This window comes from Colletotrichum acutatum (assembly GCF_030867785.1).
Source record: "Colletotrichum acutatum strain CBS 112980 chromosome Unknown BDZ83scaffold_50, whole genome shotgun sequence".
NCBI classification, from domain to species: Eukaryota; Fungi; Ascomycota; class Sordariomycetes; order Glomerellales; family Glomerellaceae; genus Colletotrichum; species Colletotrichum acutatum.
In genome coordinates, this window is record NW_026849044.1 from 127,276 (window position 1) to 154,342 (window position 27,067).

The following is a 27,067-nucleotide window of genomic DNA, read 5'->3' on the forward strand; positions in this document are numbered from 1 at the left end:
AGAGAAGGAGAGGGAGGAAGGATGGGTGCGGAGTTGTGATTTGGATGCTTAAGTATTCTATGCGCTCAGACGCCTTCAAAAATTGGAAATAAAAATGTCTCGTATGACCCGTGGTAACCGACCAGACGTCGCAAGTCAAATGTCGCTGGCATCGACGAGGGAGATGGCGGCGTAGGTTGCTGCTCTGCTCTGTGCGATGATGGGGGCGGGAGAGACAGAGAGAGAGGCTCGATGGGCGTCGCTGGTTTCTCGTTGGCGGGCGACGACACTGGAACTGAGAGCAAGTTGCGGCGCAGATGCAGGTGCAGACAGTGCAGGCGGCGGGCGGAAACCAGAAAAGAAGAGCGCAGGTGACGCTTGGCCTGGCCTGGTCTGTCCCTTTGGGGCCGGAAGAGGTACCTCGAGCAGCCTGTGAGGTAAGGTAAGGTATAGTAGGTCCCCACCAGAAAAAGACGGGATGGTGAGGGTTGATGGGTTGTGGAAGTCACTGAGTACCCTGGATCCGGCTCAAGCTTGGGGTCGGGGGACCGGGGTCGGGAGGGGAGGGGCACAAGCTGTAGAATGAACAGTGCCGAATTTGGAGTCGCAAGAATTGGCGGTTGGGGAAGAAAAGGCGACTGGGAATAACCGCGTTGACAGGGTCTGCAGCGGTTACAAGATCAACGACTGGGGTTTCATTCGTTTGCTTCTACCGGATCGTGTGGATCTGTCCACGGTAGGCGCGAGAAAGGGCTGCGATCAGGGACGTAATTGTATGTCAAGCGGGTGCCGGTGCACCTGAGTTCGGGTGTGAGTGCCTTTGCAGTACGTTATGCGCGGCAGTGGCATGGAAGTCAATCCACTGATGACAGCAACGGTAGCGGTAGCAGGGATGAGATGCGAGCGTGGCGGCGGCGGCGAAGGGTGATGCTCGACAAGGACCAGCCTGCGAGGCGGTTATTCAACACCACGGCGCTCGATCCGACTATGATGAATATCTTTGGCAGACGTGGATGACTTGACCAGAGTACGCTTCCGTGGCCTGATATGAAAGCTCGTGGATTTGCTCCCGGGTGCCGATGCCAAATGAACGGGATATGACGGATGGTTGAATTTAGTGTAGGCAGTGTCTGTATTTCGGTGGGCGAACGGCTACGGTAGGCAGAGGTAGACGGCGGCGAGGCGCGATAGCCTAGACGTCCTGGAAGTCACCAGAACCCGATATGGGTGGGCCAAGTCGGTCTTAGCCGGCTTAGGTTGAAGAGTTGCAGCGATTCGAACCGCGGTGTCCAAAGTAAGGCCAAGACATGCAGACTTCCAAGGCTAATAAAGGAGGCCCCGAAGTGATGCGGTCGGCGCGAAGGCTGGCTCTCCACCTCGGATGTTGTTTAGTCGGCCTCAGGGTAAGGTAAGGTGTGCCAAGCAAGGTTGCTCAGGTGGTCGCGTTTGTGGGTGGATGGGTAACAAAAGTAGATGGTAGATAGATTCCCCAATAAAGAAAGATATGCCGCGAAGGGGAAGGTAAGAAGAAGGATGAAGGGCGCGTGAGGACCCAAATTGTTGCAGGCGGCACAACTCTAGATCTCTCTGACAATCCCCGTCAAGCAATCTGCAAGGGCTGGCTGCGTGCGGGCCGAGGCAGGACGGTGCGATGAGAGGGGAGAATGGTCGTCGGCGTTGGGCGTCTAATGACGTTGTGACTGTGATGAGAGGCGAGGCGAGGCGAGAAGCGGGCGGCTCGCCGACAAAGGCGTTTGTTGGTGGCTACCTTTTCTTTTATAGGATCACCAGCAACGGAGGTCGGGCTGGGTTCTGCGAGCGGGATGAAGAAGCAATGCAAGCTCGACCTTGAGAGGCAGCCAAATGAATATTTGGATAGGGCGAGCTGGAGGAAAGGCGGACCGGGCTAGATGAATAGAAAGCGATGAGATGAGAGCCTCGAGGCTGCTGGGAAAGCAGGATGCAGACCGGGAGTATTTAGCAACAACGGCAGCGCATGGTCAGGTAAGGGCCGTAAGGTAAGGTAATGGAAGGGAAGGACCGTAAGGCAGGCTGGGCTCTTTCTCCAGGCAGGCAAGCACGCGGGCAACAAAAGCCGCAGACAACCCAATTACATTCATGGAAAGAAGGAGCCTTTTCCGCAAGATGTACCTTCCACAGCTGGGGTTTAGCATGGGAGGGAAGGTTAAGGCAAGGAAGGCAATCAGTCACCTCAGTCTTACACCCAATGGAAGGTGCGGCACTTATTAAGCTAATGTATCTTAAGGTAAGGTAAGATAATCTCTATTTTCTGTGCCTTGCCTTACTTTCTCCATTTCTCTAGATTCTGCAGCCAGTGGACGTGAAAGGGACCATGGGAATAGATGATGTAGGCGGTGGAGAAGATACCAGCATGCCCATTTGTTTCTGAATAGTTTGGCAGAACAAACCCGCTGAGCTGGCTAGAAGATCTGAAGACCAAGATTCGAGAGCCCTCCCTACGAGGACAGAAGAAAATCGTAATGTACGTCTGCGATATTCCCTCCCAAGGAGAGGTGGTGTCATCACACAAGCATCAAGTGTTGGTACTGTCCATTGCCCTAGGTTACCTTGGCGTGCTTAATGAGGAGTGAGGTAGATGGAGATAATAAGTACGGAACCTCGACCAAAAGCTGGAGAGGACAGGGGCTTGGCAGGTGAGACAGGCAAAGGCCAAGAGGCAAGGGCGGCAGCGTATGTTACGCATCCCCCGGGCATCACCCTGCCATCATCTTGTGATGGGTGCGGAGTCGCGAAGGCCGTGGACTACCTAGTACAAAGAGTGAGAACGGGAAGTATGTATCGCGAGTACCTCGGTGGAGGTATCTCACGTACTGTGTAGAATGTTCATGGAGATGCCTTAGCTCTTGGTCTTGGTGAATCGGGCCCCAGTCAGTGCAGATTGGGCTGCAAGTCGCCAGCTGCTCGCTGTAATTCTTACTAATCAGGAGTCTTCCTTTGCTAGTTGCATTCTTAGGAGACTCCCGAAATCTAGATTCAACGGGGAGGGTACCCATCCACCGCGAGCATTGGTGAGAACCAACGATATCCGGGGGTACGGCATGACCACTTTACGCCCAAAGGCCTGACCTGACTTGACCTTACCTCACCTTACCTACCTTATTTCACCTCTCTGCTACCCTACCTTCTAATTAGTGCGGATAACTCTTACACCTTAGGCCAACCATTGAAGGTTGCTTACCTTGCCTGACGGATCCCAGTTTGGGCTGGAAATTTCATCTTTCTGAAAGGTTTCGCTGGCTGGCTGGGTAGGCACTACAATCCTATGTCAGAATTCGCTGTGCTGATTCGACTTAGTGGGCGGTGACCAGTGAAGTTCATTGCGGCCATGGCGCTACCACCAACCCAATGTACCATCTCGATCATCAGACGAATAGAGCAGAGTCCCGTTAGCGAACCCGGGCGATGACAGTCACCAACCATTGACGCGTCCACTTCCGTCGTTGATTCCCAGCTGTCGGGTTCACATCACGTTGAGTAAGCGACCGGAGCTAGTCAAATGTGACTGAAATTTCGTGACAGATGAGAGGTAACGGACAGTCAAGAAAGCTGCAGGACACGCAATATCCCGTCTCTACGACTAATTAACTTCGGTGTCCACAACATAGGTACAAAGTACCGAGAAAGGCCTTATCTGAGGCGAAGGCTGGCGTACGGACGGGTGTGGGTCGGTCTCCGTGGATATCGGGTGCCATTCATAACGGGAACTCCGAGAGCATCTCAGTCCCGGGTGCACAATCCCGCAACAGTGGGGTTCCGTCTAAGGTACGCGGGCCCTCCATTCCGGATGAGCATCTCAAGACCAGGGCCCCGCACCTCAGATAAAGCAGCGTCCTCGCACTGTCTTGGATAACGGCCTGCACTTTCGACGAGACCGCGCCATGATTGGACGATGCAATTTTTTCCGCTCCAATCTCCATAATTATTTTTTTGTTTTCACCGAGGACCCGACCGTCGCATCTTAACCTTCTGCGATCCAGAAACCCGGTGCAGTAGGAAGAAGCTTACACTTTCGCCCTCCTTGTCTCTGTCGCGTTTGTCTTGCCCAGGGAGACCAGTTCTTGACATCGTTACACCCACATGCCATAGTCCCCCGTAAGCCAGCAATTGTTCACTATGGGAGAGGGAAGAAGTTACGACTTAAGCTAACAATCCTAGTCGCAGGCAGGCAAGCGAACGAGAGAGCGAACATGGCGCCCTCAGCGACAAGCACCGAGTGGGATCACCAATACAATACCGTTCGTCGCGAGAACCTCTTTCGCAACCCCCCGAAGGATCACACGGCCTATCCTGCCCTGCAAGAGGCCGTGAGCCCTCACATCGACTCGTTCAATGCCTTGTTCACAAGTGACGACAAGAGCCTCCTCGCTCGAGGCATAGAGGATATTGGCACAAAGACATACCTCGATGGCGACGACAGGGCTGGCCTCGAAGGCAAGAACCGCCTGTCCGTACGGATCAAGAGTGTAGCGCTGCAAAAGTCCCAGCTACCCCCCTCCAACAAGTTCGCCAGGAATCGTGAAATCCTGCCCTCCGAATGCAGAGAGCGTCATTCGACGTACCGAGGCAGGCTCTCCGCCACCTTCGAGTACAGGGTCAATGGTGGTGATCCGAAAGAATTCGTGCGCGAGCTTGGACAGGTCCCAATCATGGTCAAGGTAAGCACTTCTGTACATCAATTGCAAAACTGACGGCGGGGTGCTAATGAGGGATTGGCAGTCCAACAGATGCCACTTGGAGGGCAACTCCCCGGCTCAATTGGTGCAGAGAAAGGAGGAATCCGAAGAACTGGGCGGTTACTTCATTGTCAACGGTATCGAGAAGATTATCCGACTGCTGCAAGTCAACCGAAGGAATTTCCCTATGGCGATCAACCGACCGAGTTTCCAAAACCGAGGCCAAGGCTACACCCCGTACGGTATCATCGTCCGATCGGTGAGACCCGATGAGACATCTCAGACCAACGTTTTGCACTACCTGAGCGACGGCAACATGACATTCCGTTTCTCATGGAAGAAGAATGAGTACCTCGTACCGGTCATGATGGTCCTCAAGGCTCTCGTCGACACAAACGACCGCGACATCTTCGAAGGACTGATTGGTCTCTCCAACACGAAGTCGGCCAAGAACAGTTTCTTGACGGACCGTGTCGAGCTGCTGCTCCGAACCTACAAGTCCTACGGCCTCTACAGCAAGACCGAGACGAGAGCCTACCTGGGAGAGAAGTTCCGCGTGGTGATGGGTGTACCTGACACCATGTCCAACTACGATGTCGGCACCGAGTTCCTGCGCAAGGTTGTCCTTGTTCACCTTGGTAACATCAACGTCACCGAGAAGCAGGACAACGACAAGTTCAAGATGCTCTTGTTCATGATCAGAAAGCTGTATGCTCTCGTGGCAGGCGACTGCGCTGTCGACAACCCTGATGCTGTCCAAAACCAGGAGGTTCTTCTTGGCGGTTTCCTGTACGGCATGATCATCAAGGAGCGCCTTGAGGAGTTCCTGTCGACTGCCGTCAGATTGTCCCTTCGCGAATGGACCAGAAAGCACCCGGCTACCCCCTTCACATCGCAGGACTTCGCCAAGGAGTTCCCTGCCAATATCTTCAGACACGCCAACGAGAACCTTGGAAACGGCCTGGAATATTTCCTTTCCACAGGCAACCTGACCAGTCCTTCTGGTCTTGATTTGCAACAAACAGCCGGTTTCACAGTCGTTGCGGAAAAGCTCAACTTTCTCCGTTTCATCAGTCACTTCCGAATGATTCACAGAGGTGCCTTCTTCGCCGAGCTGAAGACAACAACGGTCCGAAAGCTGCTGCCCGAGTCTTGGGGTTTCTTGTGCCCTGTACACACTCCTGATGGTTCGCCTTGCGGTTTGCTCAACCATCTGGCTCACAAGTGTAAGATCATGACCGAATCCGTCGACGCCTCCAAGATCCCCGGCCTCGTGGCGGAGTTGGGAGCTGTGGAGACATCTTCTGCGGCTACAGATGAAAGCGTTGTCATCATGCTTGACGGCAAGCTCATCGGCTTCTGCACACCTCGCGAATCTCTAAGAATTGCAGACACTCTCCGTTTCTGGAAGGTGGAGGGCACTCACGGTGTCCCTCTTCAACTGGAAATTGGATACGTCCCTCCTTCAAACGGTGGCTCATACCCCGGTATCTACTTGTCTTCTGCGCCTGCGCGTATGGTCAGACCCGTGAAGTATCTTCCTCTCGATAAGGTGGACTTCGTCGGGCCTTACGAGCAACCCTACATGTCTATCGCCGTTATTGAGAACGAAATCGTATCAGGCGAGTCGACGCACGTGGAGGAAACCCCTACCAACATGCTCTCCATTCTTGCCAATATGACGCCCTTCTCAGACTTCAACCAGTCCCCCAGAAACATGTACCAGTGTCAGATGGGTAAGCAAACCATGGGAACACCGGCAACGGCTCTTCGGCACCGAACAGACAACAAAATGTACAGAATTCAGAGCGGCCAGACACCGGTCGTACGATCGCCTCTGCACAACGCTTATGGATTCGACAACTTCCCCAATGGCTTCAACGCCGTTGTGGCGGTTATCTCTTACACTGGCTACGACATGGACGACGCTATGATTCTAAACAAGTCGGCACACGAAAGAGGATTCGGACACGGTACTATCTACAAGACGAAAAAGGTCACGCTGAAGGAAGAACAAAGAACGAGAGCCACCAAGAACATCACCAAGCTCTTTGGTTTCGCCCCCGGCGGTTTTGTCAAGGGATTCTACCGTGGCTTGCTTGATGAGGACGGATTGCCCTACGTTGGACGGATGGTCCAAGAAGGAGATGTGCTCTGCGCATGGCACACGGTGTCAGCAGATTACAGCGGCAAGCTGATCAACCTGGACGGTCAGACACACTATGAAAAGTACAAGGAGTCTGAGACAGCCTTTGTCGAGGAAGTACGTGTGCTCGGTAGCGAGTCGGGTAATGAGCCTGCCCAGACGATCTCCATCAAGCTCAGAGTGCCCCGATCCCCGGTCATTGGTGACAAGTTCTCCTCTCGTCACGGACAGAAGGGTGTCGCTTCCCAGAAATGGCCTGCTGTCGACATGCCTTTCTCCGAGTCTGGTATTCAGCCCGATATCATCATCAACCCTCACGCTTTCCCTTCTCGTATGACGATCGGTATGTTTGTCGAGTCACTGGCTGGAAAGGCCGGCGCTCTCCACGGATTGGCACAAGACTGCACGCCCTTCAAGTTTAACGAGGAGAACACGGCTGGTGACTACTTTGGTCATCAGCTGATGAAGGCCGGGTACAATTACCATGGCAACGAGCCCATGTACTCTGGTATCACGGGAGAGGAACTGGCCGCCGACATTTACGTCGGTGTCGTCTACTACCAGCGTCTGCGTCACATGGTTAACGACAAGTACCAAGTGCGAACGACAGGACCAGTCGTGCCGACGACCGGCCAGCCCATCAAGGGTAGAAAGCGTGGTGGTGGTATTCGTGTGGGAGAGATGGAACGTGACGCGCTGCTCGCTCACGGTACGGCCTTCCTGCTGCAGGATCGTCTGCTTAACTGTTCTGATTACACGCGATCTTGGATCTGCCGAAGCTGCGGTTCGTTCCTCTCAGTTCAACCAACCGTGTCACCATTTGTGGGCAAGAAGAAGCAGGTCACGACAGTGCGTTGCAGAAACTGCGCGACCCGTCTCGACGCCGGCGACGCAGAGAGCGCCGCCAAGGTGGAGGGAGAGATCTGGGAGGACGGCCAGGGTAACCAGTGGGTCGGAGGCGAGAACACGACGGTTGTCGTTGTTCCGGGTGCGCTCAAGTTCCTGGATGTGGAGTTGGCGGCTATGGGTGTCAAGCTGAAGTACCGCATCGACTCCAAGGACGCGCCTCGCAAGGGCCCCTTGAAGCCCATGAAATCATTACCTTAAAGGCTTAGATCGACGGCGTTTCGGTAGACAAAAGATGTATTCCACCTTGTACATAAATCATGACTTCTTAATGGGCAAAGGTTCACAATGCTGGTAAAAGTGCTTCTCGCCAATTAGTGATGGTTTTTTGTTTCATCAAGCTTCCATGTTTGGATTCAACCCCTAAACCGAGTCTCACCTTTGCCTTCCAGGCTCTACGCCGAAGTCCGAAGGAGCTTGACAAACGACATAGATGGTGCGAGCGTGGACTACGTAACATCAACATGTGTAGAGCGGTCACAATCAGATGCTGAACCGTTTGTCTCATGTAGGTTACCGAATCAACAAACAGCCATTCGGGCGTACATCGTACGGACAATGTCGGCAGCCGCCTTGTGCAAATTTTGACTGTCAATTGGCGGCACAGATCTGAGGGATTTCTCTGTATTTCCGTCAACCATAGCACAGATTGGGCTTGTTCGGCTCGTGGCGTACCTGAGAAGCCTTATGGTATCCAAAGTAGTTGATTGTGCTCCTAGTAGCTGTGATAGCTTCCGTTTCTTGGTCAGTCTAAACCGAGGGTTGGCGGGAAGCTACTGTGGCTCTTTCTAGGGGTGACTTGATATAGAAATGCCACGAGCCGCCGTGGGCAACCAAGTTGTTTTAGATTGTTTAGATTGAGTCAGTGAGATCTTCATACTGGTCTGGCATCGTTTACCTAAAGATATCTATGCTGAGCTTTCTTGCTCTGGCTGAATAGTTCCACCTGGCTTGACGTGCCACGGCGCCCTGCTCTCTCAGCTATTCTTGTCGGATGCTCTTCAACCTGTGCTTGGCTCTAAAGCAATGTACATGAGTTACGGTGGTGATACTTCTTGGAAAGTTGACGGAAGGTAAGCCATGTCACATTGTTGAAGTTGGGCAGGAAGGCACCGCACGTTTTGTGCCCGCAAGATACCGAGGGCCAAAACCCATGCCTTCCGCTTCAGTCTCCAGCTCTCACCAGTACCTACCTAGCCCGTGACGTCTCTCTTTCCTCAAATACCTAGATTGGGATTACGACGTTCAGATGTACTTTGTCTCGACACCTTCCTGGGTGATTCTCTCCCCCAATCTAGAGACTGCCTTCGGAAGCCAGGAACTTAATTACGCAAGCACCGTACCATTACGGTCATGCGGCGTGCCACTCGCATCCTGTTTGCCTTACGTGACTATCTACCTTAAGATGGGGGCAGAGTGCATTATATTGGCACGCTAAAATGTCGTTCGATTCGTCCTTTTTCAAAATACCTCTCGGCCAGGCCACCCATCTCCGCCACGATTTGGACGTCAACCCCGGCACTCATCAACATCTAAACAATCCCGGAATTTTGAACACGATCATCTTGCTGTCATCATCACACCTGGTTTCCTTCCTAAAGGCAATCTGGCTGTGCCGAAGTTTTGATCGACCCTCCGTCATCTACCACGTCTCAGTACCATCCTACGAGAACACCAATATCCATTGTCCTTGTCAACCTTCTCATACTCTTAAATCCACTCTAGTCGACTACAACCAGGGGGGCGCAGAAAAGGCATTCCATTGCGCCATGCTCCTATCTTTTGTCCTCCTCGCTGCTGCCGCAGTGGCCATACCCTCCCCGCCGGCCTACGACTATGGCTTCGACGCGGCCAAGGTGGTCAAGCGCGAGACGCAGGATCCAATTATTGTCACCAAGCTGCCTTCCATAAACGGGACTATTCCTAACCGCCCCGACATCAGAGAGTTGATGGAGAACCCCTTCAAGTGGAATCTCTTCCTCCTCGCCTCAAGCATGTTTCAGTTCACGAATCAAAGTGAACAGCTGTCGTGGTATCAGATCGCAGGTAAGAACAAGTGGCTCCTTTCGCGTCGATCGGCTTTCTGATATACAGCAGGCATTCACGGCGTTCCTTTCGTCCCCTGGAATGGCGTACCTGGCGTACCGGGAGGAGAAGAAAGGGGGTACTGCACCCACATGTCCATTCTCTTCCCATCGTGGCATCGCGTGTATCTTGCTTTGTACGAGGTCAGATCCCATGAAGCTGTGACGCCAGCTCAAAACCCACTAACATCGTAGCAGCAAATTCTCTTCCAACTCGTGCAGCTGATTGCCTCGTGGTTCCCAGACCCCACGGAACGAGCTTACTACGAAGCCGCTGCAATAGACTTCCGAATTCCATTCTGGGACTGGGCCACTACACCACCGCTCGGAGAGACTGTTTACTTATCTGAATTTGAGCAGCCTGCAATCCAAGTGTATGGCCCCAACGGATGGCAGACCATTGCCAACCCATTATACAGCTACAAATTCCGGCCGCTGGACCCGCTGGTTTTCTCCCAAGGCGATGTAAGTAGTGTCACCGACTTGATCAAAGAGTAAAAACCTGATAGTACAAGTTTCCCCATTGGACAGAGACAATGAGAGCTCCCTTCGAGACAACGGACAACCAAAGTATAGCGCATTCGATCGAGCATGCCAGACCTGCACTTCAGCAACGACTCTATACTCTCCTTTCCAATTACAAGGACTTTGAACCTTTCAGTAACAAATATTGGGGGACGGCGTCGAATCAAACGCAATACGACTCGGTGGAGGCCTTGCACGATGCTATGCACGTGTTGGTGGGCGACCGCGGCCATCTGTATTACATTCAGTATTCGGCATTCGATCCGGTGTTCTTCTTGCACCATACTATGGTGGAACGAATAGTCGCCATGTGGCAAGTTCTGTACCCTACTGCCTGGGTCACTTCCCAAGTCGCAATGGAGCCTTCCTTCACCATGTCGTCAGGGACCGTTCAAAACTGGCTCACGGAACTCAAGCCATTCTATGCGGACGCCAACGGCACCTTTTGGAACTCGGCAATGGCCAGAGACACCACGGCCTTCGGATATTCGTACGCGGAAACAAATCCGAGTCTTGGAATCCACAAGTCTGAAGAACAAGCTCGCCTTATAGCAACTATCAATAGAATATACGGCTCGTCTAGCCCCTCGGGTCTGGCCTGGAAGCAACGGAGAGCAGCGTCAAAAAGGGGATGGGGGCCGCTATCCCAAGTTCGGAAAGGAACTACTTCGAAGCATGTGTTAGACTTCTCAAAAGATCCTGACTTTCAGACCAAAGTAGCGACTGAAGACGACATGTACACCGAATGGATCGCCAACGTTCATGTTCAGAATGGAGCATTAAATGGCTCGTTCGCAATCCATTTCTTCCTAGGTGAAGTTCTCGGAGAACCCACTGCTTGGGCAGCTGCACCAAATCTGGTTGGATCAATGAGCGTATTTGCGATGAAGAACATGGGTTCAGACAACCACGTGTCTGGGACAGTTCCTCTGACATCGGCCTTGGTGCATATGGTTTCGGCGCGAACTATCTCTGGGCTTGAACCCGATGAGATCGTACCGTATCTCGAAAAACATCTCCAAGTTCGGATTGTCGCAGAAGGGTCGACTGAAGTTGAAGCGAGAACGATAGACAGCCTACACATCCAGATCGCAAGCGCTCGTGTTCAAGCATCTAGGCACGAGTGGGAACTTCCAAAATGGGGCCCGATGGTGGAGAGGTTTGTGCTGAGCCTCGGCTGATGTCGTCTCTGCGTTATGATTGGGAAAAGGCTCAGTTACGGGAATATTTTCTTGAATCCATTGATTAGAGGTCTCAGAGATAGCTGCTCTTTAATGTGTAATTTGCTTTCGCCTTTCAGCCATTAAGTTGACATGATAAGAGGTGAAGCGAACAGTCACGTGGGCCCAGTTGTTGTGACTAAAGAGTCACCTTGAGAGGGGCCCCACTTCCCAGAAACGGGATAGCAGCTTTTCCGAAGCTTCAGCCTTCCGTCACCCAAGACTGCCAACCTCAGTCGCGAGGTCTCGCATCTAGCCCCCTTTCCTTTTGACGAACGACACGCTCAACACACGAACGCCGCCGCCAAAATGAAACTCGTCAGGTACGCGCAATTGATCGCCCTCTCCCTCCTTATGCCGTCAATCTGTGTGCTGAGCCCTCCTTCTCAGAGATGCAGAAGGCCGCTCGCCGTAAAACGAGGCCAAAATGTAGCTGACCAGAACTTCCAACAATTAGATTTTTGATGAAATGCGCCAATGAGACGGTGACAATCGAACTCAAGAACGGTAAGTAGCCTCTTCTGCTTCTTTGCGCATCTTTTCAGAGATGCGCAAAGCGCTGCATATCATTTGCCAAACCGAATACTAACGCGTACAGGCACCATCGTTCACGGCACCATCACCTCGGTCTCGCCGCAGATGAACACGGCGCTGCGCACAGTCAAGATGACCCCGCGGGGCCAGGACGCCGTCTCGCTCGATACCATGAACATTCGCGGCTCGACGATTCGATACTTTATCCTGCCCGACTCGCTGCCGCTCGACACACTTCTCATCGACGACCAACCGAAGCCCAAGAATAAGGCGCGCAAGGAGGCGGAGCGCGGCGGCCCCGTCCGCGGAGGAAGAGGTGGCCCCAGAGGAAGAGGCCGTGGTCGGGGACGCGGTCGCGGACGTGGTTGAGCTGGGGTTAATGGGACAAAATGAGGACGCGCTGTTTTTTTCGACGAGGGCCGACCGTCGACACCTGTGCTGGATCGACACCGACAATTTTTGCTGGGCGCCGAGAAAGGTTTCCTTACCTAAGGAAAGAAAGACGGAAATGGTCGCTTGTGAATCATGAAGAAACTCTTCACAGGGGGGATATATCTATGCCTGACCCCCTGGACGACGGACCGTCGATGAACTTTTTATTTTTATTTTACAGTCTGGGCCTCGAGCTTGAAAAAAGACGGGCACCCCTACACATTAAGACCAACCGGATGCTATTCAGGCGTTGGGGGTGGTTAGGAAATAAAAAGAATACAATTCCAGTAAATGAACCACAGGCCTCGCAATTGGGTGTGTCAAGAAGGTGGCTCGGAAGCACAACCATGAAGAAGTGTACAGATCAATGATATGTCAAGGTGAAAGAACCATTATTGTCCACGTTTCTACCTAGAGTGCTCTTCCGTCTCCCTCCATACCCTAATGATCTGCAACTTCTCCCACCCAGCCTTCTTCCCGCTCTCCCCGACCGTGACGGCTTTCCACCCGCCTCCGAACCCTTCAATCCGGCCCTTGACCTCGTCCGGCTTGTTCTGCGCACACAGCAGAATATAAGCGCAACCCCTGGGGCTCAAGACCCCAGGCAACGCCTCAATCAACCGGTCCGTCGTCTCCATACCGTCCCGCCCGCCCGCGTACGACAGCGAAAGCAGGTACGAGTCCTCATCAAACGTGGTCTTCGTCTGCGCGTCGGCGACGAGCGTGGCCGAGGACTGCGCGGGGAGCTCCGGAGACGGGACGTAGGGCGGGTTAAAGACGAGGACGTCGACGCTTGCCGGGCGCAGCGGGGTCGTGAGGTCGCCCAGGGAGGCGCCGAGCCAGAAAGAGAGGGGGGAGGCCGTGGACGGGTTGTCGGCGACGGCGCGGCGGACGGTGGAGGTTGTGGCGTGGCAGGCGTGGCCGTTTAGGTCGATGCCTGCGGTGAGGACGGCGGGGGTGCCAAAGAGGGTTGCTGCGTGGGCGGCGAGGAAGGCTATTACGACGCCGGAGCCGGTGCCGATTTCGACGACCAGTGGGGCTGCTGGTCTTGACTTTGATGATGATGATGATGATGATGTTTCGCTGCCGAAGCGTGATGTGAGGAATGTGGTCTCGGACGGGGCCGAGAGGGTGTCTAGAAGGAGGTACGAGTCTTCTGCCGGCTCGTACACACGCTCAAATGGGACGTGGGAGGTATCTGGCGTGGGCAGCATGATGGATGAAGGCCTATGAGGGGTGTGTAAGTCTCACTAAGGCTGATGTTGAGGAGGATGAATTCTCACGAAGTACTCCCGGGTTTGAACTCTGCTAAGTGGCTCTTGAGCCCGAAGTATCTGTACTGAGTACGTTTGAATGTTTTAGGTACTCGGCTTTGTGAGAAGCCTCGCTGGTTCGAGACTCGAGAGACGATTGGCCTGATGAAAAATTCATGTGAGAAGGGTTAAAATCCGACATAGTTCAGTCGGATGAAATTTGTGGGGTTGACTTCTCTCACACCAACCAGGCACAGAACAAAATCACGATTCATCCACCTGCGCTACAATACGTTTGCGATCACGAAGAAGATTTTTCAAAATGTACAGAATTTGAATTGATGTAAATATAATCATGAAGAATTCATAAATCTTGAATGTTCACTACAAAATGATGTATGCTTGCTCAAAATTCAACAACATATCTAATCGATGATACCATCAGGCAAGAAGCTGACATAGTCCAGAGGAGCGACCTCAGGCCCGTCAGGTGTGCCAACAATCTTCAGTGTATCGCCCTTGGTCACCTTGACGCCGGGAAAGTTGACGCGGATGGCAGAATGCCCGTCCAAGAACTCGGACGGCCAGTGGCCCAGCTTCTCCTCGCTGTTACCCCTCCACTGGCCGACGACAACGTCGTTAATGTACGCGACGTACGAGCACTTTCCTCGAATGACGTCAAAATAGTTGACGGCGAGGGTGTATGTTCCGGTCTCGAACTCGACCGTGGCGGATGCCGTTCCGGCCGTCGTGTTGGAGCTCGTCACGATGGCCTTGTAACCCGACGCTGCCTCAAAGGGGTCGACGTCGACGACCTTGTACCCGTCCAGCGTCATGTGCTCGGCCTCGATGCGGTACTTGTAGTTGCCCACGCGTCCAGCCTCGTCGGGGATGCTCGACTTGTTCCAGTAGAAGTTGTTAATCGAGTCGCGCCAGACGAGTGAGTGGCCGGCCTGGTACTTGAGCTTGAAGAGCACGTGCTCGTAGCGCTCCTCGTCGACGAGGCCCTTCAGGGACTCCCACTGCGGCACAAACGTCTGGGCCGTGGCCGATCCGTCGTAGTGCGCGTCGTAAAAGTGCTGGATGACCGTCTTGCCGCTCTTGAGCTTGTGCGTGTAGGGCACGTGGTGGAACCAGAGAAGCAGGTCGTCGGGGGTCGTCTCGATCTCCTCGTACATGGCCGCCACCTCGGGAGGGTACTGTCCTGCGTTTCGCGTGCCGTTCTTCACGGTACGGTCCATACCGATGCTGTCTCCGTCTGCTCTGGTCCACTGACCCCAGCTGTTGCCGTCCTGGCTGCGCGGGCTGAACCTGAAGTTAGTCATGGAATAAAAACAGTGTGGTTGTAGTCTTCCTTACCTGGGACCGTAGTGGGCGTAGAGGATATCAGTCAAAGTCTGGATGCCCAGGTTGCCGCTGTAGCTCTCGTAGGCGGGCCAGCTCTCCATAGACATCTTGGTAATGGTATCGACGACCTTGCGGTCAACGCCGAATGTCAGACGGGTCCAGTCTTGGACAATGCTGACAACGTCGTCCGTGGGGTTCCACGCAAGTCTGCCGTAGGCGTAGAGGTTGGACATGGCCAGATGGCTCCCAAGCCAGGTCGAGTTCGCGCCGACATTGATGACACCAGCGTAGCCGCCGAGAGGCCTGTTGAGGCGCTTGCCGGACAGAATGTCACTGACAACAGAAGGCTGACCGTCGATGCGCAGATCAAAGTCGAGGATCGTCTTCCAGAGAGGAGGGAGGTAGACCAAGTGGTCCTGCTGGCCGAGGTACTCCTGAGAGATTTGCAGCTCAATAGCCATGCTCGTGTTCTTCAAGTTGGCAAAGAGAGGCGACACGGGCTCCCGGACCTGGAAGTCAATGGCGCCGTACTTGATCTGGACAATGACGTTGTCGTCGAACTGGCCGTCGAGGTGTTTGAAGAACTCGACCTGGGCGTTGGCGCGATCAGCACGCCAGTCGGACTGGTTCAGCGTGAGATGGTCGTAGACAAAGGCTCTGAACATGACGATGCCCTTCTTGGAGCCGTGGTTCTTGAGCTCCCTAGCGAAGAGGTTGGCGCCGTCTGCCAGCGTCCTGTTGTAGGTCAGGGGGCCGGGCTGACCCTCTGAGTTGGCCTTGACCAGGTATCCAGCCATGTCGGGAATGCGTGCGTAGAGCTCATCGGTGATATTTCCCCACCAGGCAACGACAGTCTCGTCGAGGGGGTCGAAGGTGGAAAGGTTACCGTATGTCTGGGGTGAGGCGAAGTTGAGGGAGATGCCCACCTGGACACCCCATGGCCTGAAAGCGTCGGCAATCCTCTTCAATCCGTCCATGTTCTCGGGAGAGAGGAGGATGGCATTGGCGTTGACGTTATTGACGATGATGCCGTTGATTCTGGCGGAGGCCAGCAGACGGCCGTACTGGGAGACGCGGGTCATGTCGGTGACGACCTTGAGGTTCTCGAAGAAGATAGAAACGCCTCCGTACTGCTCAGGTCAGACATGTTCGTATTCAATGATGGGTCGAGGAGGGGAAAGATTGCTTACACCACGCTCAATGCTGCCGTGAGTTCCTGTGCCATCCATGTTGTCCCATTGGTTTGCCCATCTGACAGGAGCAGAAGGGTTTGTCGCATAAGTCACTTCGGTGAAGTTGCCCTGGGCCAACAGGCTCAGGTACTCAAAAGTACCGTAGAGAGCGCCCCTCTCGTTCTGTCCCAGAATCTTGACACCATCACCCTTGACGCTAAGCCAGAAGCCATCCTCAATGAGGTCCGCTTGAACACCTTCACTTCCACAGGCAGCAACGTAGTCGTCGACAGTAGCAATGACAACGGAAGCAGCAGCACAGGCGTCCTGGCCAACAGAGACGTCTTTGCCGAGGATGCCTTGGTAGCCCTTGGTCAATTCGGTCAAGGCAGAAGCAATTGGGCCGTTTTCTGTCGCATTGAGGCCGATGACGGTAGAGGGAAGAGATTCGGCGACGCCGGAAGACTTGCAGTCTGGTAGGCGAGCGTAACGCAACCAGCCATCGAGACCGTCCTCTGCGGCAACGAGGCCGAGAGAAGCAAAGAAAAGAAGCTTCCACATGACGTGCGGTCGGTGGAAAGAGGTGCTGCTGGCGAGAAGAACCAGTTGGAGAGAAGCACTTGCTGCAAAAGACCTACTACATGGTTGGATCGGGGGTGCGCGAGCTTATAAGAAGAAGCGCTGGTTCGTTCATCGACACGCGAGCGGTGCACTTGGGGGTGGGATTCCCAGATCCGCGGGACTTGCAGGACCAGAACCAGGACCAGGAAAACATTATTTTTCCCACAACCCAGGCCTTGTCAAGTCCGAAGTCTCCAAGGGTTCCCGGGTCCCAATGCAACCGGCCGACAGCGGTGATGAGCGGATGGGGTTGACTGTGGTATTCAGGCTAAAAGGAAAGCCGACATATTCATCCATGGCTTGGGTGTGGGGAAGCTCTGGGGGAGACCATCGAGGTCGGGCTACCAATCTAACGTCTTCCCGAACAACTCCAATGGATCCTTCGACAATGTGACCCCTTTCATCTTGAGTCTAAACAGCGACATGCGGAGAAATTGACACTAGCGAAGAGAACCTTGACTGGGGGCAGGAATTATCGTTGAATATCGGGCTTGGAAAGGGGAACTTGTCCGGTGTTGGAGGTAGAAGAAACCAATCGTGGGTAATATTTCTAGGCCAACGCCAGGTGCCCTGCGTGATTAACATCTCGTTGTATCAGGAAGACCGAAACACCGGTGTACCCTCCAAAGAAATGGCCGAGTAAGGTAATAGCAAGTGAGTGAAGAAACGTCTGATGTTCTCACTTCCCCGCATGGGGAGAGAGACAGGAAACCGTGGGGAGAATCGGGGAAAGGAGGGTGGGGAGACGGTAGGTAATTTTTTTGAGAAGAAGCCCAAAAAGAGGGGAAATAAACAGCTCCCAGGTCCGGCCGGCACTGCTTCGGGTATCCATGTTCCATGGATGACTTCACCGGCTCGGGTTGCCCTTGCTTCCTCTTCCCAGCTCTTTCCTCTAAGTCTGCTAAATTCCTAGGGGGTCATTCACCAGCTCGGGTCTGCAATCTTACTCCTCTCTATGCAATAGAAACGTTAATTTCATGACTCAAGTCAACATTAGAAAGCTGCTAGAGATCACTGATCATTACGCAGCACGGTCATAGTAAGATAGTGCCAGTGTGTGCTAGTGTTTATCGTTCCCCTTTAAAAGGTTTCTCGTCAGTCGACTTCGGGAGAGCTACCCCGACCCCGAAACCCCCAACGGCCCAGCTGCCATAACCTCGCTTTTCCCCCGCCACTGCCTTCTGTCTTTGGTTGTCAAAATCGAACGGCGCAGAACAACCTTCCTGGCCCATTCAACTCCCATCAGCTAGAATCGTCATCGCGTCTTGGCCCTGGGTAAATACACGTTAGCTCCAGCACTAACCCATCTGCGCCCCAGCCTCCACCCCAGTCACCAGCTTCACTTACCCAGCTTGGCAACTCCATCCACCCAGACATCGACCCTTCCACGTGCCTTCCTTCGTCTCTGCATTGTTCGCCTTCATGATATCCGTAAACTTCGCCGTCTTCACATGACAGCGCAGCAGGGGACCTCGATTCCAGCGTCCTGCTTACTCGGCCCCGCCCCGATCTTGATGCCGTGCGAGATCTTCTTGATCACCCGCGCCTGGTTGCGGTCGTAGAGCCCGTACAGGTCGTGCGTCGGACACGGCCGCTTGTCCGCCATCTGGAGCCGCAGAGGCCTCTTCGCGATGCCGCTGCCGAATTGTCCGCATGTTGTGTAGCCCATGCCGGGGCCGCATTGCACGGCGATCTCGCCCCAGACGCATTTGCACTTGACGTGCTTGTAGATGAAGACTTCGCACATCTTTTCTTTTTGGAGGGGTTTGATATGGCAATGATGATGATGATGAAAATAGTCTTGCTTATGCTGTTCTTTGCCTCGATCGCCGCGATATGAAGGTAGGGAAGTGTGTACGAAGGGTGAAGTTTGGGAAGGTGGGATGTTAAGTGCGGGCTAGGTAGATGCTACTTCAACTTCAGATTACAGGCACGAGATATCCCCAATGTGTTGTTCGCTTATGGGTAGCATTGCCTTTGGAGATACTTGATTCCATACTTTTAGACATGCTTTCTACTTATATAAACACTACCACACGCCAGAACTTTGCACTCCCGCGTCTGCCAATGTTTGCACTACAACTACGTGGCTAACTCGGTGACTGGGTCAGAGGCGCTTCTCCATCGCGGAGAGTGCTGCTCTCCCCAGTACCGAAGCCTCGGTCAGAGTAATCTTCACCGTCCAGCATGCGCGCCAGCAAGGCCTCGATTCTCAGGGACGTCTGCTCCAAAGAATCTAATCTGCTGCCGACGTCTTGCATATCCTCACTTCCCGTAAAGGACCCGCGTAACTTTGACGACACGCCCGGGAACATCGAATCTCTCCTAAGAGGCGACTTCTTCCGCATGGTGTCATTCGTAATGGACCGGGTGAATTGTCGCCGGATGAGGTGGTGCGTGAGCTCGTCGTCCACCGCAATCTCCTCCTCGACGGACTCGGGCGGCGGCAGGTCGAACACGGCTCTTATGTCGCGGTGGGCCGTTATGCGCCACTTCTCCCAGAACCACTGCTTGACCCTCGGGTACAATGTCAGGCTGCTAGACTGTTTCTTCTCCGGCTGCGGCGCTGGCCAAAGAATTCTGCGTTCCGCCACCGCAATGATCAGTAGCAGCGGAAGGTTGACTAGCCGAACGCTGGCTACATGTATCTTATGGAACCATCGCGGGGTGAGGATGAATTTGAGCGGGATGAGGATGAAGACGGCCAGGATGTTGAAGGGGGGCTGGTACGCAAAGATTGCATCGCCCTTGACTCCTTCTAGTGTCAAGACGGCCTTGCGGAACATTATCTCTGCAGTCGCGTTCTTAACAATCGTGCTAAATGTATTGGAAAGCATCGAGACGAGGATGGTGAGGAACAAAGTGTTTCCCAGGAAGGCGAAAGCGACCATTAGGACAGGACCCAAGATGGGGTGAAATTGCACCTGGTGAAAAATCTGTTCAGCCCGAAATCTAAAAAGGGAGGAGGAAGGGGCTCTTACCGATTCGTTGATGCCCGTCCCGTCAAGACCGAACCAGATCCAGAGCATCCACTTACTAATAGTACTGTTGTTGGATTAGAGGCTGTATACGGTAGGCTAGTTCTTTGGAGCAACTTACACTGGAGGATGTGCACCTTCACCAAGCCATAGAAGCGACAGTAGAAAGCCACCGAAACACCATGCCGACAAGAACGTGAGAAGGACAAAGTCCGACATCATGGACCGCAAGGAGAGGAAAACTAGATTGTCCGATAGCAAGTTGAAGGCAAGACGCGGGACCAGTACTGGGGCACCCATCGCAAGTACATCGAGAGCTTGTTGTTTTGGAACAAGTTCTCCGACTCGGGCTCCATGGATGCGCAGTACCGCGTATACAACATAGATGCCAATGAAGCCAACATCAAGGAAGGACCATAGATTCTGGGTGTAAACGTGCCTGTCTTGTCGTGAGTGACGCTGCTGTTCGTAACAAGAGTTGGGTTCTCTTACCAGCCATGCTCCAAAATAGTCGCAAATTGATCGAGGGACCACCCAAAGGCATAGACGGCGAAACAACCTTCCAAGACGGTGAAAGTCTCCGGCTTTCGCTCGGCCATGACAAAGAGATAGAGAGCCAGCAAAATCAAGAACTGGAAAACCTCGAGAATGTTCCTGGTACGAGGCACAAGCAGTCGATATTGGTCCAGTAGTGGCCCCTCGCGCGGGTTGTAAAGCGAGATAGGCTTGAGTTTGTAGTGGTCTGGAATAATGTCCATAAAACTCGAAGGAGTGTAGACAATACGGCCTTCGTAGATGGCATCGACGCTTGAGACCGTTGTTAGTGTCTGCTCAAAGCACTGATCCCCAAGGCGAGAACTTACACTTTCTGGCAAGGGGTAGCACTGAGGAAGTATTTACTCTCAGTCAAGATGGCAACTTCGAGTGAAGGAAGCATGCGGTTGTAGCTGCGATAGGACTCCGTTGAAGCTGCCTCACGAATCCCGGCCGGTGCCATCTGAAAAGGCTCAAAGCCGGCAACCAGGATGTGTGCTAGCAGCACCAAACCATCAGGCCCTTCATTGTCTTCGCTGAAGCGCCTCAATATCCGCGTTGCCACCAGCTCGCAGAGAGCTGCGCGACTGTAATTGACATTTTGCCGATTGTTCAAGTGAGATTGCTCATATAGGAACTGAGCGCGGTTCACGAGCAAGCAATAAACTTGTGACAGTTAGGTTATTTGCAACAAAAACAACTCCGAGTATTCGAGATCGATCTCGGTTTCTGCGAGATTGAGGCTCGAAGCGAGAGAGATGGAGGGCTTTGAACGTACCTATGGAGATATCGTCGAGCTCATACAATTTGTCGACAAGCGGGCGGACGACGGCGATGTTGATACGCACATCACGAAGTTGTTCCAAACTCAAATAGTCTTCAACAATGGAGATGATGTCTCGTCGTATACGGTGAATATTCGTATATACTGGTAAGTGACTGTGAGGATTGACCATGCAGCCATAGAGAGGAACTTGAATCTCAGAAGTGTGACTGGCACGGTTCCGTTGCAGCAGCGGCCGTTCTTCCGGAAGCTGGAGGCGTGCCCGGCGGGTGCGCTCCGACATAGTATGGCCGGGCTGTATTGAAGTTCCCTTCGTGATGCTAAGATACGTAGTGTAGGCGATGGCGATGTGGCATATGGCTGGAGCTAGGGTCGAAAGGACAGTCAACGTGTAGACAGAGCTCAGTCGTACGTAACAAGTGAGCTATAGGATGTTTGGTGGAAGAAATCGGCGGCGATGGTGAGAAGACGGCGCGAGACACCCACGTGGAGAGTGGCAAGTTAGGGGCTGCCCCCACGCTTTCGCCTGTCACAATCCGAGTGGGTTGGTCAAGTTGCTAGATAGCCGGGGAGTCAGTTACAGCCAGGAAGTTGCAGCACCAACAGCAAATCCTAGAGTGGTGGTGGGGAGTTGGTAGTAGGGTGACCGCGAGAGACAACAAACGTCGACGCCTCACAGATAGCAGAGATGACGCAGATATCGGTAAGGTAAGTATGAGATACCTTAGGATGCGGATGGAGTAGGACAGGGGACGACACGGCTCTTGGCTCCACGGTGCATGGGGACGCTAAAAGTAGAAGCACATCTGCTCTCAATGCGAGCTTGAGCCCGACAAGGTGGTCTGGGGTAATTAAGGCAAAGAAAGGATTGCCCGCGCGTCAAGTTTGTGGAATGTGATGCTAAGCCAGAACTAGCATTCATGAAGCGGCAGCGGCGGCACGCAGCATGTGAAGCATCGGCCGCGTCTAAAACGGGGCATACTGCGTATAATGATGAAGAGAGCCGCAGAAGCAGCGGAGGGAAAATACTCCAAGCCACTACAGGAAAGAAGGACAAAGGAGAAGGATAGTACACACTGACTCGGTATCCACGTTGCGAAGCGGCAATGTTGCTGGCCCGCCAGTTGTCCAGGAATCTCTCTGTTCGTCGGTGTGTGTAGTCTCATAAATGACGACACATGCGTCGTGCAAACGCCCGATTGTATCCGAACTGTCTTCCTGAGCTTCTGCGATGTGCGATGCACTCATCAACTGGATCCGTAATTGATAGGAGAAGCAGACCGAGATAATCAGTACTCGCGCTAGCAAGCCTTCAGCTGACTATGAACTTGCAGCTCTTACTTAGCAAGGGGGGACGGGAGTTTGAAGTCGTGCACGGTGCCTCCCACCTTTCTTGGGCTGCCAACTTTTGTCGTCCGAGGCAATTCGAGGCTACTCTTTGCTGCAGTTCTTCAGCTCAGGCATGGCACACCTTGCAGCATCCAGCCTGAATTCAAGTGATTGGGCCACAAGCTGAGTGTAGTACTGGGGCGCTGAGCGGTGTGTGTATGTGTGTATATTCAGCTCCACGTCCATATCCCACATCTTCTGAATCTGACGGGTCCAAGGGAAAAGGGCGCTAGCCGCATCAAGCGTCAGAGCTTAGCTATTTGTATTACATAATGCCTCTCCCGGCCGACGACGCCTACCAAAAAGCTGCTCTAAACAGTGCCACCCAAGGGACCTTATCTTGCGGTCAGTATTGGCGGGGCTCATGTAGCTATCTTTACATGTTGGAGCTAACCAACGCTCGCGGCGGCGGTCGATGCTCTTCAGCGATTGTCTTTTCTGATCGAGTCACTAGTGTCAATATAGGTGATCTCTCGGACGCCCTCAGAAGCTCTCAGTTATGGGGGATATTTGTTCTTTTTTCATTTAGGATAAAGTGCGGTAAGCTACGAATTTCATCATCGATGCTCCCATTCATCCCTCCGTTGCGCATTTCCTATACGCCAGACGTGTCTCATCAATTTTTTTCACCCCAGTCCTGTCGAGTCTTCCGCGAAGAACACTGTCGTCGGACTATGGAACTCAAAAGCTCATCTTCGTAATCGCTAAACCACTTTACAGGTTGACAGACTTGCGGAAGTTGGCGCCGGCGTAGACGGCGTTCTCGCCAAGCTCCTCCTCAATGCGGAGGATCTGGTTAAGCTTGGCAAGGCGCTCGGAACGGGCCGGGGCACCGGTCTTGATCTGGCCAGCCCGGATACCGACGACGATGTCGGAGATGGTGACATCCTCAGTCTCACCGGAGCGGTGAGAGACCATGACACCCCAGCCGTCGGCGTAGGAGTCCTTGGCGGCCTGGATAGACTCGGTGAGGGTACCGATCTGGTTGACCTTGAGGAGAAGAGCGTTGGCAGCCTTGAGCTCAATGGCCTTCTTGATGCGCAGGGGGTTGGTGACGGTCAAGTCATCACCAACGATCTGGATGTCCTGGGTCTTGTAGAAGTAGCTCCACGCCTCCCAGTCATCCTCGGCGAAGGGGTCCTCAATGCTGACAATGGGGTACTTCTTGGCGAGGTCAGAGTACTGCTGAGCGAGCTGCTCGTAGGTGATCCACTTGGTGGGATCGCTGTCGGGGTTCTTGAAGTCGAGATCGTACTTCTTGGCGTCCTCCTTGTAGAACTCGCTGGAGGCAACGTCCATGGCGATGTTCATCTGGCCAGTGTATCCGGCCTTCTCAATGGCCTCGGCGATGAGCTCGAGGGCCTCTTCGGCAGTCTGGATATCGGGGGCAACACCACCCTCGTCACCGACGTTGCCGGCGGACTGGCCGTACTTCTTCTTGGCCAGACTCTTCAGGATCTGGTAGACCTCGGCACCCTGGCGGAGGGCCTCGGAGAAGGAGGGGGCAGCACTTCACAACCGTTAGCTGATGGAACAGAACAGACTGAAGGAGCCTCGATGTGTGGGTCTACTTACGAAGGAACAATCATGAACTCCTGGAAGGCGAGGCGGCCACCGGCGTGGGAACTGTAGCATGGGGTGAGCAAATGTTGGATCACAGCAGTGTGGCAAGGAATTGCTTACCCTCCGTTGAGGACGTTCATGAAGGGAACGGGAAGGACGTAGGGCTTCTTGGTACCAGCCAAGTCGGAGACGTGGGCGTAGAGAGGGACACCCTTCTCAGCAGCACCGGCCTTGGCGACAGCCAGGGAGACACCGAGAATGGCGTTGGCTCCGAGCTTGGTCTTGTTGGGGGTTCCATCGAGGTCGATGAGGAACTTGTCGACCTTAGTCTGGTCCTTGACATCAAGGTTCTCCTTGATCAGAGCAGGGGCAATGACGGAGTTGACGTTCTCAACAGCCTTGGTGACACCCTTGCCAGCCCACTTGGTCTTGTCACCATCGCGGAGCTCGCAGGCCTCGTGCTGGCCTGATCAATGGGTTTTATCAGCTTCTCGATACTTTTTACCTCTCGGTAGGGGTAGGATGCGAGGACGACGACGACGTACCAGTGGAAGCACCGGAGGGGACGATGGCGCGGTGAAGGCCGGTCTCGGTGACGACGTCGACCTCGACGGTGGGGTTGCCACGGGAGTCGTAGACGTAGCGAGCGTGGATCTTGGTGATGGCCATGTTGTCTCGTGTGATGGATTTGTTCCTAACGAAGAGAGGGGAGAGAGGTCAGTAGATGGTCGTGGGGGGAGGGAAAGGCTTTATATTGGTAGAAGGCAGAAAAGAGACAAGTGGGTGAGTCAACAATATGATAGGACCGATTGGGGGAAATTGCTAAGCTTGCAAGTGCTCGCTCCTTGACCGGACAGCAAGAATTGCCTCAGGGTGGGATGGCATGGTGGGGTGATTCTTCGGACACAGCTTGCAAGCTCCCAGCTGTTTCCCCAAGACCATCGCCAGGTGCAGTGGAGTGGAAACGTATGATGAGACAACTTACTTGTGGAGTTTTTGATTGATAGAGCCGGAGTAAGACCTCAGCGATTACTTGCGTATGAAGAAAACAGATGAGGTTGAAGTGATGGAAGAGAGGTTGATGGCGACAGAGGCGGGGGTGAGGGACAGCAGGAGCACGGTGGGAGCAGATTGTTTTGGAGGGGTCGTTTCCCTCCTCAGGTAAGGGTAAGGTAGGTACCTTCGTTTGCAACCCCACCTGCCCTACTGCTGCACCGGAGTCCTGAGTCCTGAGTCCTGACGTGAGGTGAGGTACCTGCGGCAAGGTATCATAAGTTGCTTAACTTAGCTCGGGCAGGTGCCCACGGCGCCATTGGATCGCTCAAAAGATTGGGGGTATCTTGGACGGGTGCCCAATCGCTTTTTCTCGAGACGAGGCGGGGCATCTGCCCTGTTAGAGCGCTACATGGGCCCCAAGCTCCAAACGGCCAAGAATATCACAAACCAGCTTCGTTTCAAAGTATCTTTGGTACTGGTCTTAGCACCACCTCACCACGATAAATGCATCTTTGGTGAGGGCCGCTTTCTCAACAAACCAAGCAATGAAAACGCTGCCCTGCCAAAGCGGCCAGCAACTGGGAGGGATCTGGAACACGTTTCTGCCCTTGTCTCTCTTCATTGGGCCGTTCTCGCTATTCTCGTCCCTCGTCCCCAGCCCCGAGTCCGGCCTCATACATTCCATGGCTTTCTGTGTCTTTTCCAGGTGCCCTATTCAGTCAATGACCTCGGTCCTGGACAAAACAAAGGCCGTTGCCATGTCTTGACACCCTGCCCGTCGGCCGTTGGCACCCCTGTGTGGTCTGATTGGCTGCCCACAACCATTGTCTCTCGCACAACGGCTCTCCAGCCATCCATCATCGGGATCTTGTGGACTCTAGGGACTGAGCTTGCGTCAAAGTGCGTCTTCGACAATCTACAAGTCCCGACGCCCGATCTTCAAGACGTCTTTTCCCCGGCACCCCGGTCCAACGACGAGCTGCTAATTGGCAATTGAGATCAAACAATGGCATTCTGACTCCACAAATGGTCTGGGACAGGCTGTACGCCATGGATTATCCCGAGGATGTTGCTCGGAATAGCCAGGTGCTAATGCGGTTCTTCCCGATCATGGATCCCGACCCCGTCACCCCGTCCAGTAAAGCCGGGGTAAGACAAGTGTAGGGTCGGCAGGCAAGTCATTCTGTAGGCAGCTGATATTGCCTAGAGTAATTTTAACCTAATCGTCTGGAGCTCAATTGGAAATGACGTCTGGCTTTGACCCGGGGAGGTGGTTCTCGGCCGGGGAGACAGCATGTTAGTCGGCTTGCCTTTGGCACATCCGCATGCCTGCAAGCTCTTTGTCCGCTTTCACCCGACTATAAGTCATACATAGCACATCACTGGGATATGGCATTCTTCGAGTCTCTCGGTTGGCTCATACAGACGCTGGCTTCCATAGTAGGATAAACAATTTCCCAGCTTTTGTTTACCTGCTCTTGAAGCAAGGCTCTCCAGCTAGCGAAAAGTGCACGTGACCAGTTATCATTGCTACCAAACAATTCTTCAAGCACCACTTCCGGTACCCAAGGTCCCCTTGTCTCCCGAGGCCTGCTTTGATCATGAGAAGATTTCAGGCCCTTCGCAAAAAAAAACTTCTTTTGTAATCGCTCGGCAAGTAGGCCGTCGATACAGTTTGGACTCTAGGCTGCAACTCGTGCAGACGGAGCAATGTTGGGATTGATCTAACCAATGGCGAAAGTTGAAGATGTGCTACATCATCCCGCTAGCTCAGCAAAGAAGAACTTGCGAATTATAACGGAATCATCGGGGGTTTTCAGTCTTGCTTTGTTGCCACGTGCATCCGCTGCAAGGTAATTTCTGCTGTCTTTTCCAATGAGCTGCGGAAG

At 53.6% G+C, this 27,067-nt stretch overlaps 9 protein-coding genes across 9 annotated transcripts; 4 read left to right on the forward strand and 5 right to left on the reverse strand.

Moving 5' to 3' along the window:
* Positions 1 to 4,208: 4,208 nt before the first annotated feature.
* BDZ83DRAFT_752483 (DNA-directed RNA polymerase I subunit RPA2) lies at positions 4,209 to 7,947 on the forward strand (the record flags this gene model as incomplete). Its single annotated transcript, XM_060514209.1, has 2 exons — positions 4,209 to 4,676; positions 4,738 to 7,947. The coding sequence occupies 2 exons, from the start codon at positions 4,209 to 4,211 to the stop codon at positions 7,945 to 7,947; spliced, it is 3,678 nt and encodes a 1,225-aa protein (XP_060364635.1).
* Positions 7,948 to 9,467: 1,520 nt separating this feature from the next.
* BDZ83DRAFT_778944 (common central domain of tyrosinase-domain-containing protein) lies at positions 9,468 to 11,712 on the forward strand. The gene is made up of 4 exons (XM_060515506.1): positions 9,468 to 9,792; positions 9,844 to 9,974; positions 10,029 to 10,295; positions 10,346 to 11,712. Exons 1-4 carry the CDS (start codon positions 9,516 to 9,518, stop codon positions 11,534 to 11,536), a joined length of 1,866 nt encoding a protein of 621 aa, XP_060364636.1. The 5' UTR covers positions 9,468 to 9,515; the 3' UTR covers positions 11,537 to 11,712.
* A 172-nt stretch (positions 11,713 to 11,884) lies between these two features.
* BDZ83DRAFT_719825 (uncharacterized protein) lies at positions 11,885 to 12,478 on the forward strand (the record flags this gene model as incomplete). The annotated part of the gene is made up of 3 exons (XM_060512214.1): positions 11,885 to 11,898; positions 12,033 to 12,082; positions 12,174 to 12,478. The coding sequence occupies 3 exons, from the start codon at positions 11,885 to 11,887 to the stop codon at positions 12,476 to 12,478; spliced, it is 369 nt and encodes a 122-aa protein (XP_060364637.1).
* Positions 12,479 to 12,948: 470 nt separating this feature from the next.
* On the reverse strand, positions 12,949 to 13,755 carry BDZ83DRAFT_719826 (methyltransferase domain-containing protein; the record flags this gene model as incomplete). The annotated part of the gene is made up of 1 exon (XM_060512215.1): positions 12,949 to 13,755. One exon carries the CDS (start codon positions 13,753 to 13,755, stop codon positions 12,949 to 12,951), a length of 807 nt encoding a protein of 268 aa, XP_060364638.1.
* Positions 13,756 to 14,219: 464 nt separating this feature from the next.
* On the reverse strand, positions 14,220 to 16,874 carry BDZ83DRAFT_578339 (alpha-glucuronidase A; the record flags this gene model as incomplete). Its single annotated transcript, XM_060505113.1, has 3 exons — positions 14,220 to 15,099; positions 15,154 to 16,271; positions 16,332 to 16,874. 3 exons carry the CDS (start codon positions 16,872 to 16,874, stop codon positions 14,220 to 14,222), a joined length of 2,541 nt encoding a protein of 846 aa, XP_060364639.1.
* A 1,507-nt stretch (positions 16,875 to 18,381) lies between these two features.
* On the reverse strand, positions 18,382 to 18,681 carry BDZ83DRAFT_578292 (uncharacterized protein; the record flags this gene model as incomplete). The annotated part of the gene is made up of 1 exon (XM_060505108.1): positions 18,382 to 18,681. The coding sequence occupies one exon, from the start codon at positions 18,679 to 18,681 to the stop codon at positions 18,382 to 18,384; it is 300 nt and encodes a 99-aa protein (XP_060364640.1).
* Positions 18,682 to 18,852: 171 nt separating this feature from the next.
* On the reverse strand, positions 18,853 to 21,772 carry BDZ83DRAFT_347067 (nonselective cation channel). Its single transcript, XM_060502494.1, has 6 exons — positions 21,225 to 21,772; positions 20,776 to 21,112; positions 20,405 to 20,719; positions 20,034 to 20,351; positions 19,916 to 19,979; positions 18,853 to 19,858 (listed from the first exon to the last, which is right to left on the reverse strand). The coding sequence occupies exons 1-6, from the start codon at positions 21,511 to 21,513 to the stop codon at positions 19,025 to 19,027; spliced, it is 2,157 nt and encodes a 718-aa protein (XP_060364641.1). The 5' UTR covers positions 21,514 to 21,772; the 3' UTR covers positions 18,853 to 19,024.
* A 1,561-nt stretch (positions 21,773 to 23,333) lies between these two features.
* BDZ83DRAFT_578384 (phosphopyruvate hydratase) lies at positions 23,334 to 24,851 on the reverse strand (the record flags this gene model as incomplete). Its single annotated transcript, XM_060505117.1, has 4 exons — positions 23,334 to 24,129; positions 24,195 to 24,245; positions 24,303 to 24,648; positions 24,728 to 24,851. The coding sequence occupies 4 exons, from the start codon at positions 24,849 to 24,851 to the stop codon at positions 23,334 to 23,336; spliced, it is 1,317 nt and encodes a 438-aa protein (XP_060364642.1).
* Positions 24,852 to 25,559: 708 nt separating this feature from the next.
* On the forward strand, positions 25,560 to 26,651 carry BDZ83DRAFT_731033 (uncharacterized protein). The gene has a single exon (XM_060512859.1). It carries the CDS (start codon positions 25,588 to 25,590, stop codon positions 26,173 to 26,175), a length of 588 nt encoding a protein of 195 aa, XP_060364643.1. The 5' UTR covers positions 25,560 to 25,587; the 3' UTR covers positions 26,176 to 26,651.
* Positions 26,652 to 27,067: the final 416 nt, after the last annotated feature.

Excerpts from the sequence above, each read along its gene's own strand:
- BDZ83DRAFT_778944 (XM_060515506.1), top strand. The coding sequence starts at position 9,516 with ATGCTCCTATCTTTTGTCCTCCTCGCTGCTGCCGCAGTGGCCATACCC. Across the intron at positions 9,793-9,843 it reads GTCGTGGTATCAGATCGCAG|GCATTCACGGCGTTCCTTTC; the intron begins GTAAGAACAAGT and ends GATATACAGCAG. Across the intron at positions 10,296-10,345 it reads TGGTTTTCTCCCAAGGCGAT|TTTCCCCATTGGACAGAGAC; the intron begins GTAAGTAGTGTC and ends TGATAGTACAAG.
- BDZ83DRAFT_347067 (XM_060502494.1), bottom strand. The coding sequence starts at position 21,513 with ATGTCGGAGCGCACCCGCCGGGCACGCCTCCAGCTTCCGGAAGAACGG. Across the intron at positions 21,113-21,224 it reads GCTCGACGATATCTCCATAG|TTTATTGCTTGCTCGTGAAC; the intron begins GTACGTTCAAAG and ends AACTGTCACAAG. Across the intron at positions 20,352-20,404 it reads ACTATTTTGGAGCATGGCTG|GCACGTTTACACCCAGAATC; the intron begins GTAAGAGAACCC and ends ACGACAAGACAG.
- BDZ83DRAFT_731033 (XM_060512859.1), top strand. The coding sequence starts at position 25,588 with ATGGGCCCCAAGCTCCAAACGGCCAAGAATATCACAAACCAGCTTCGT.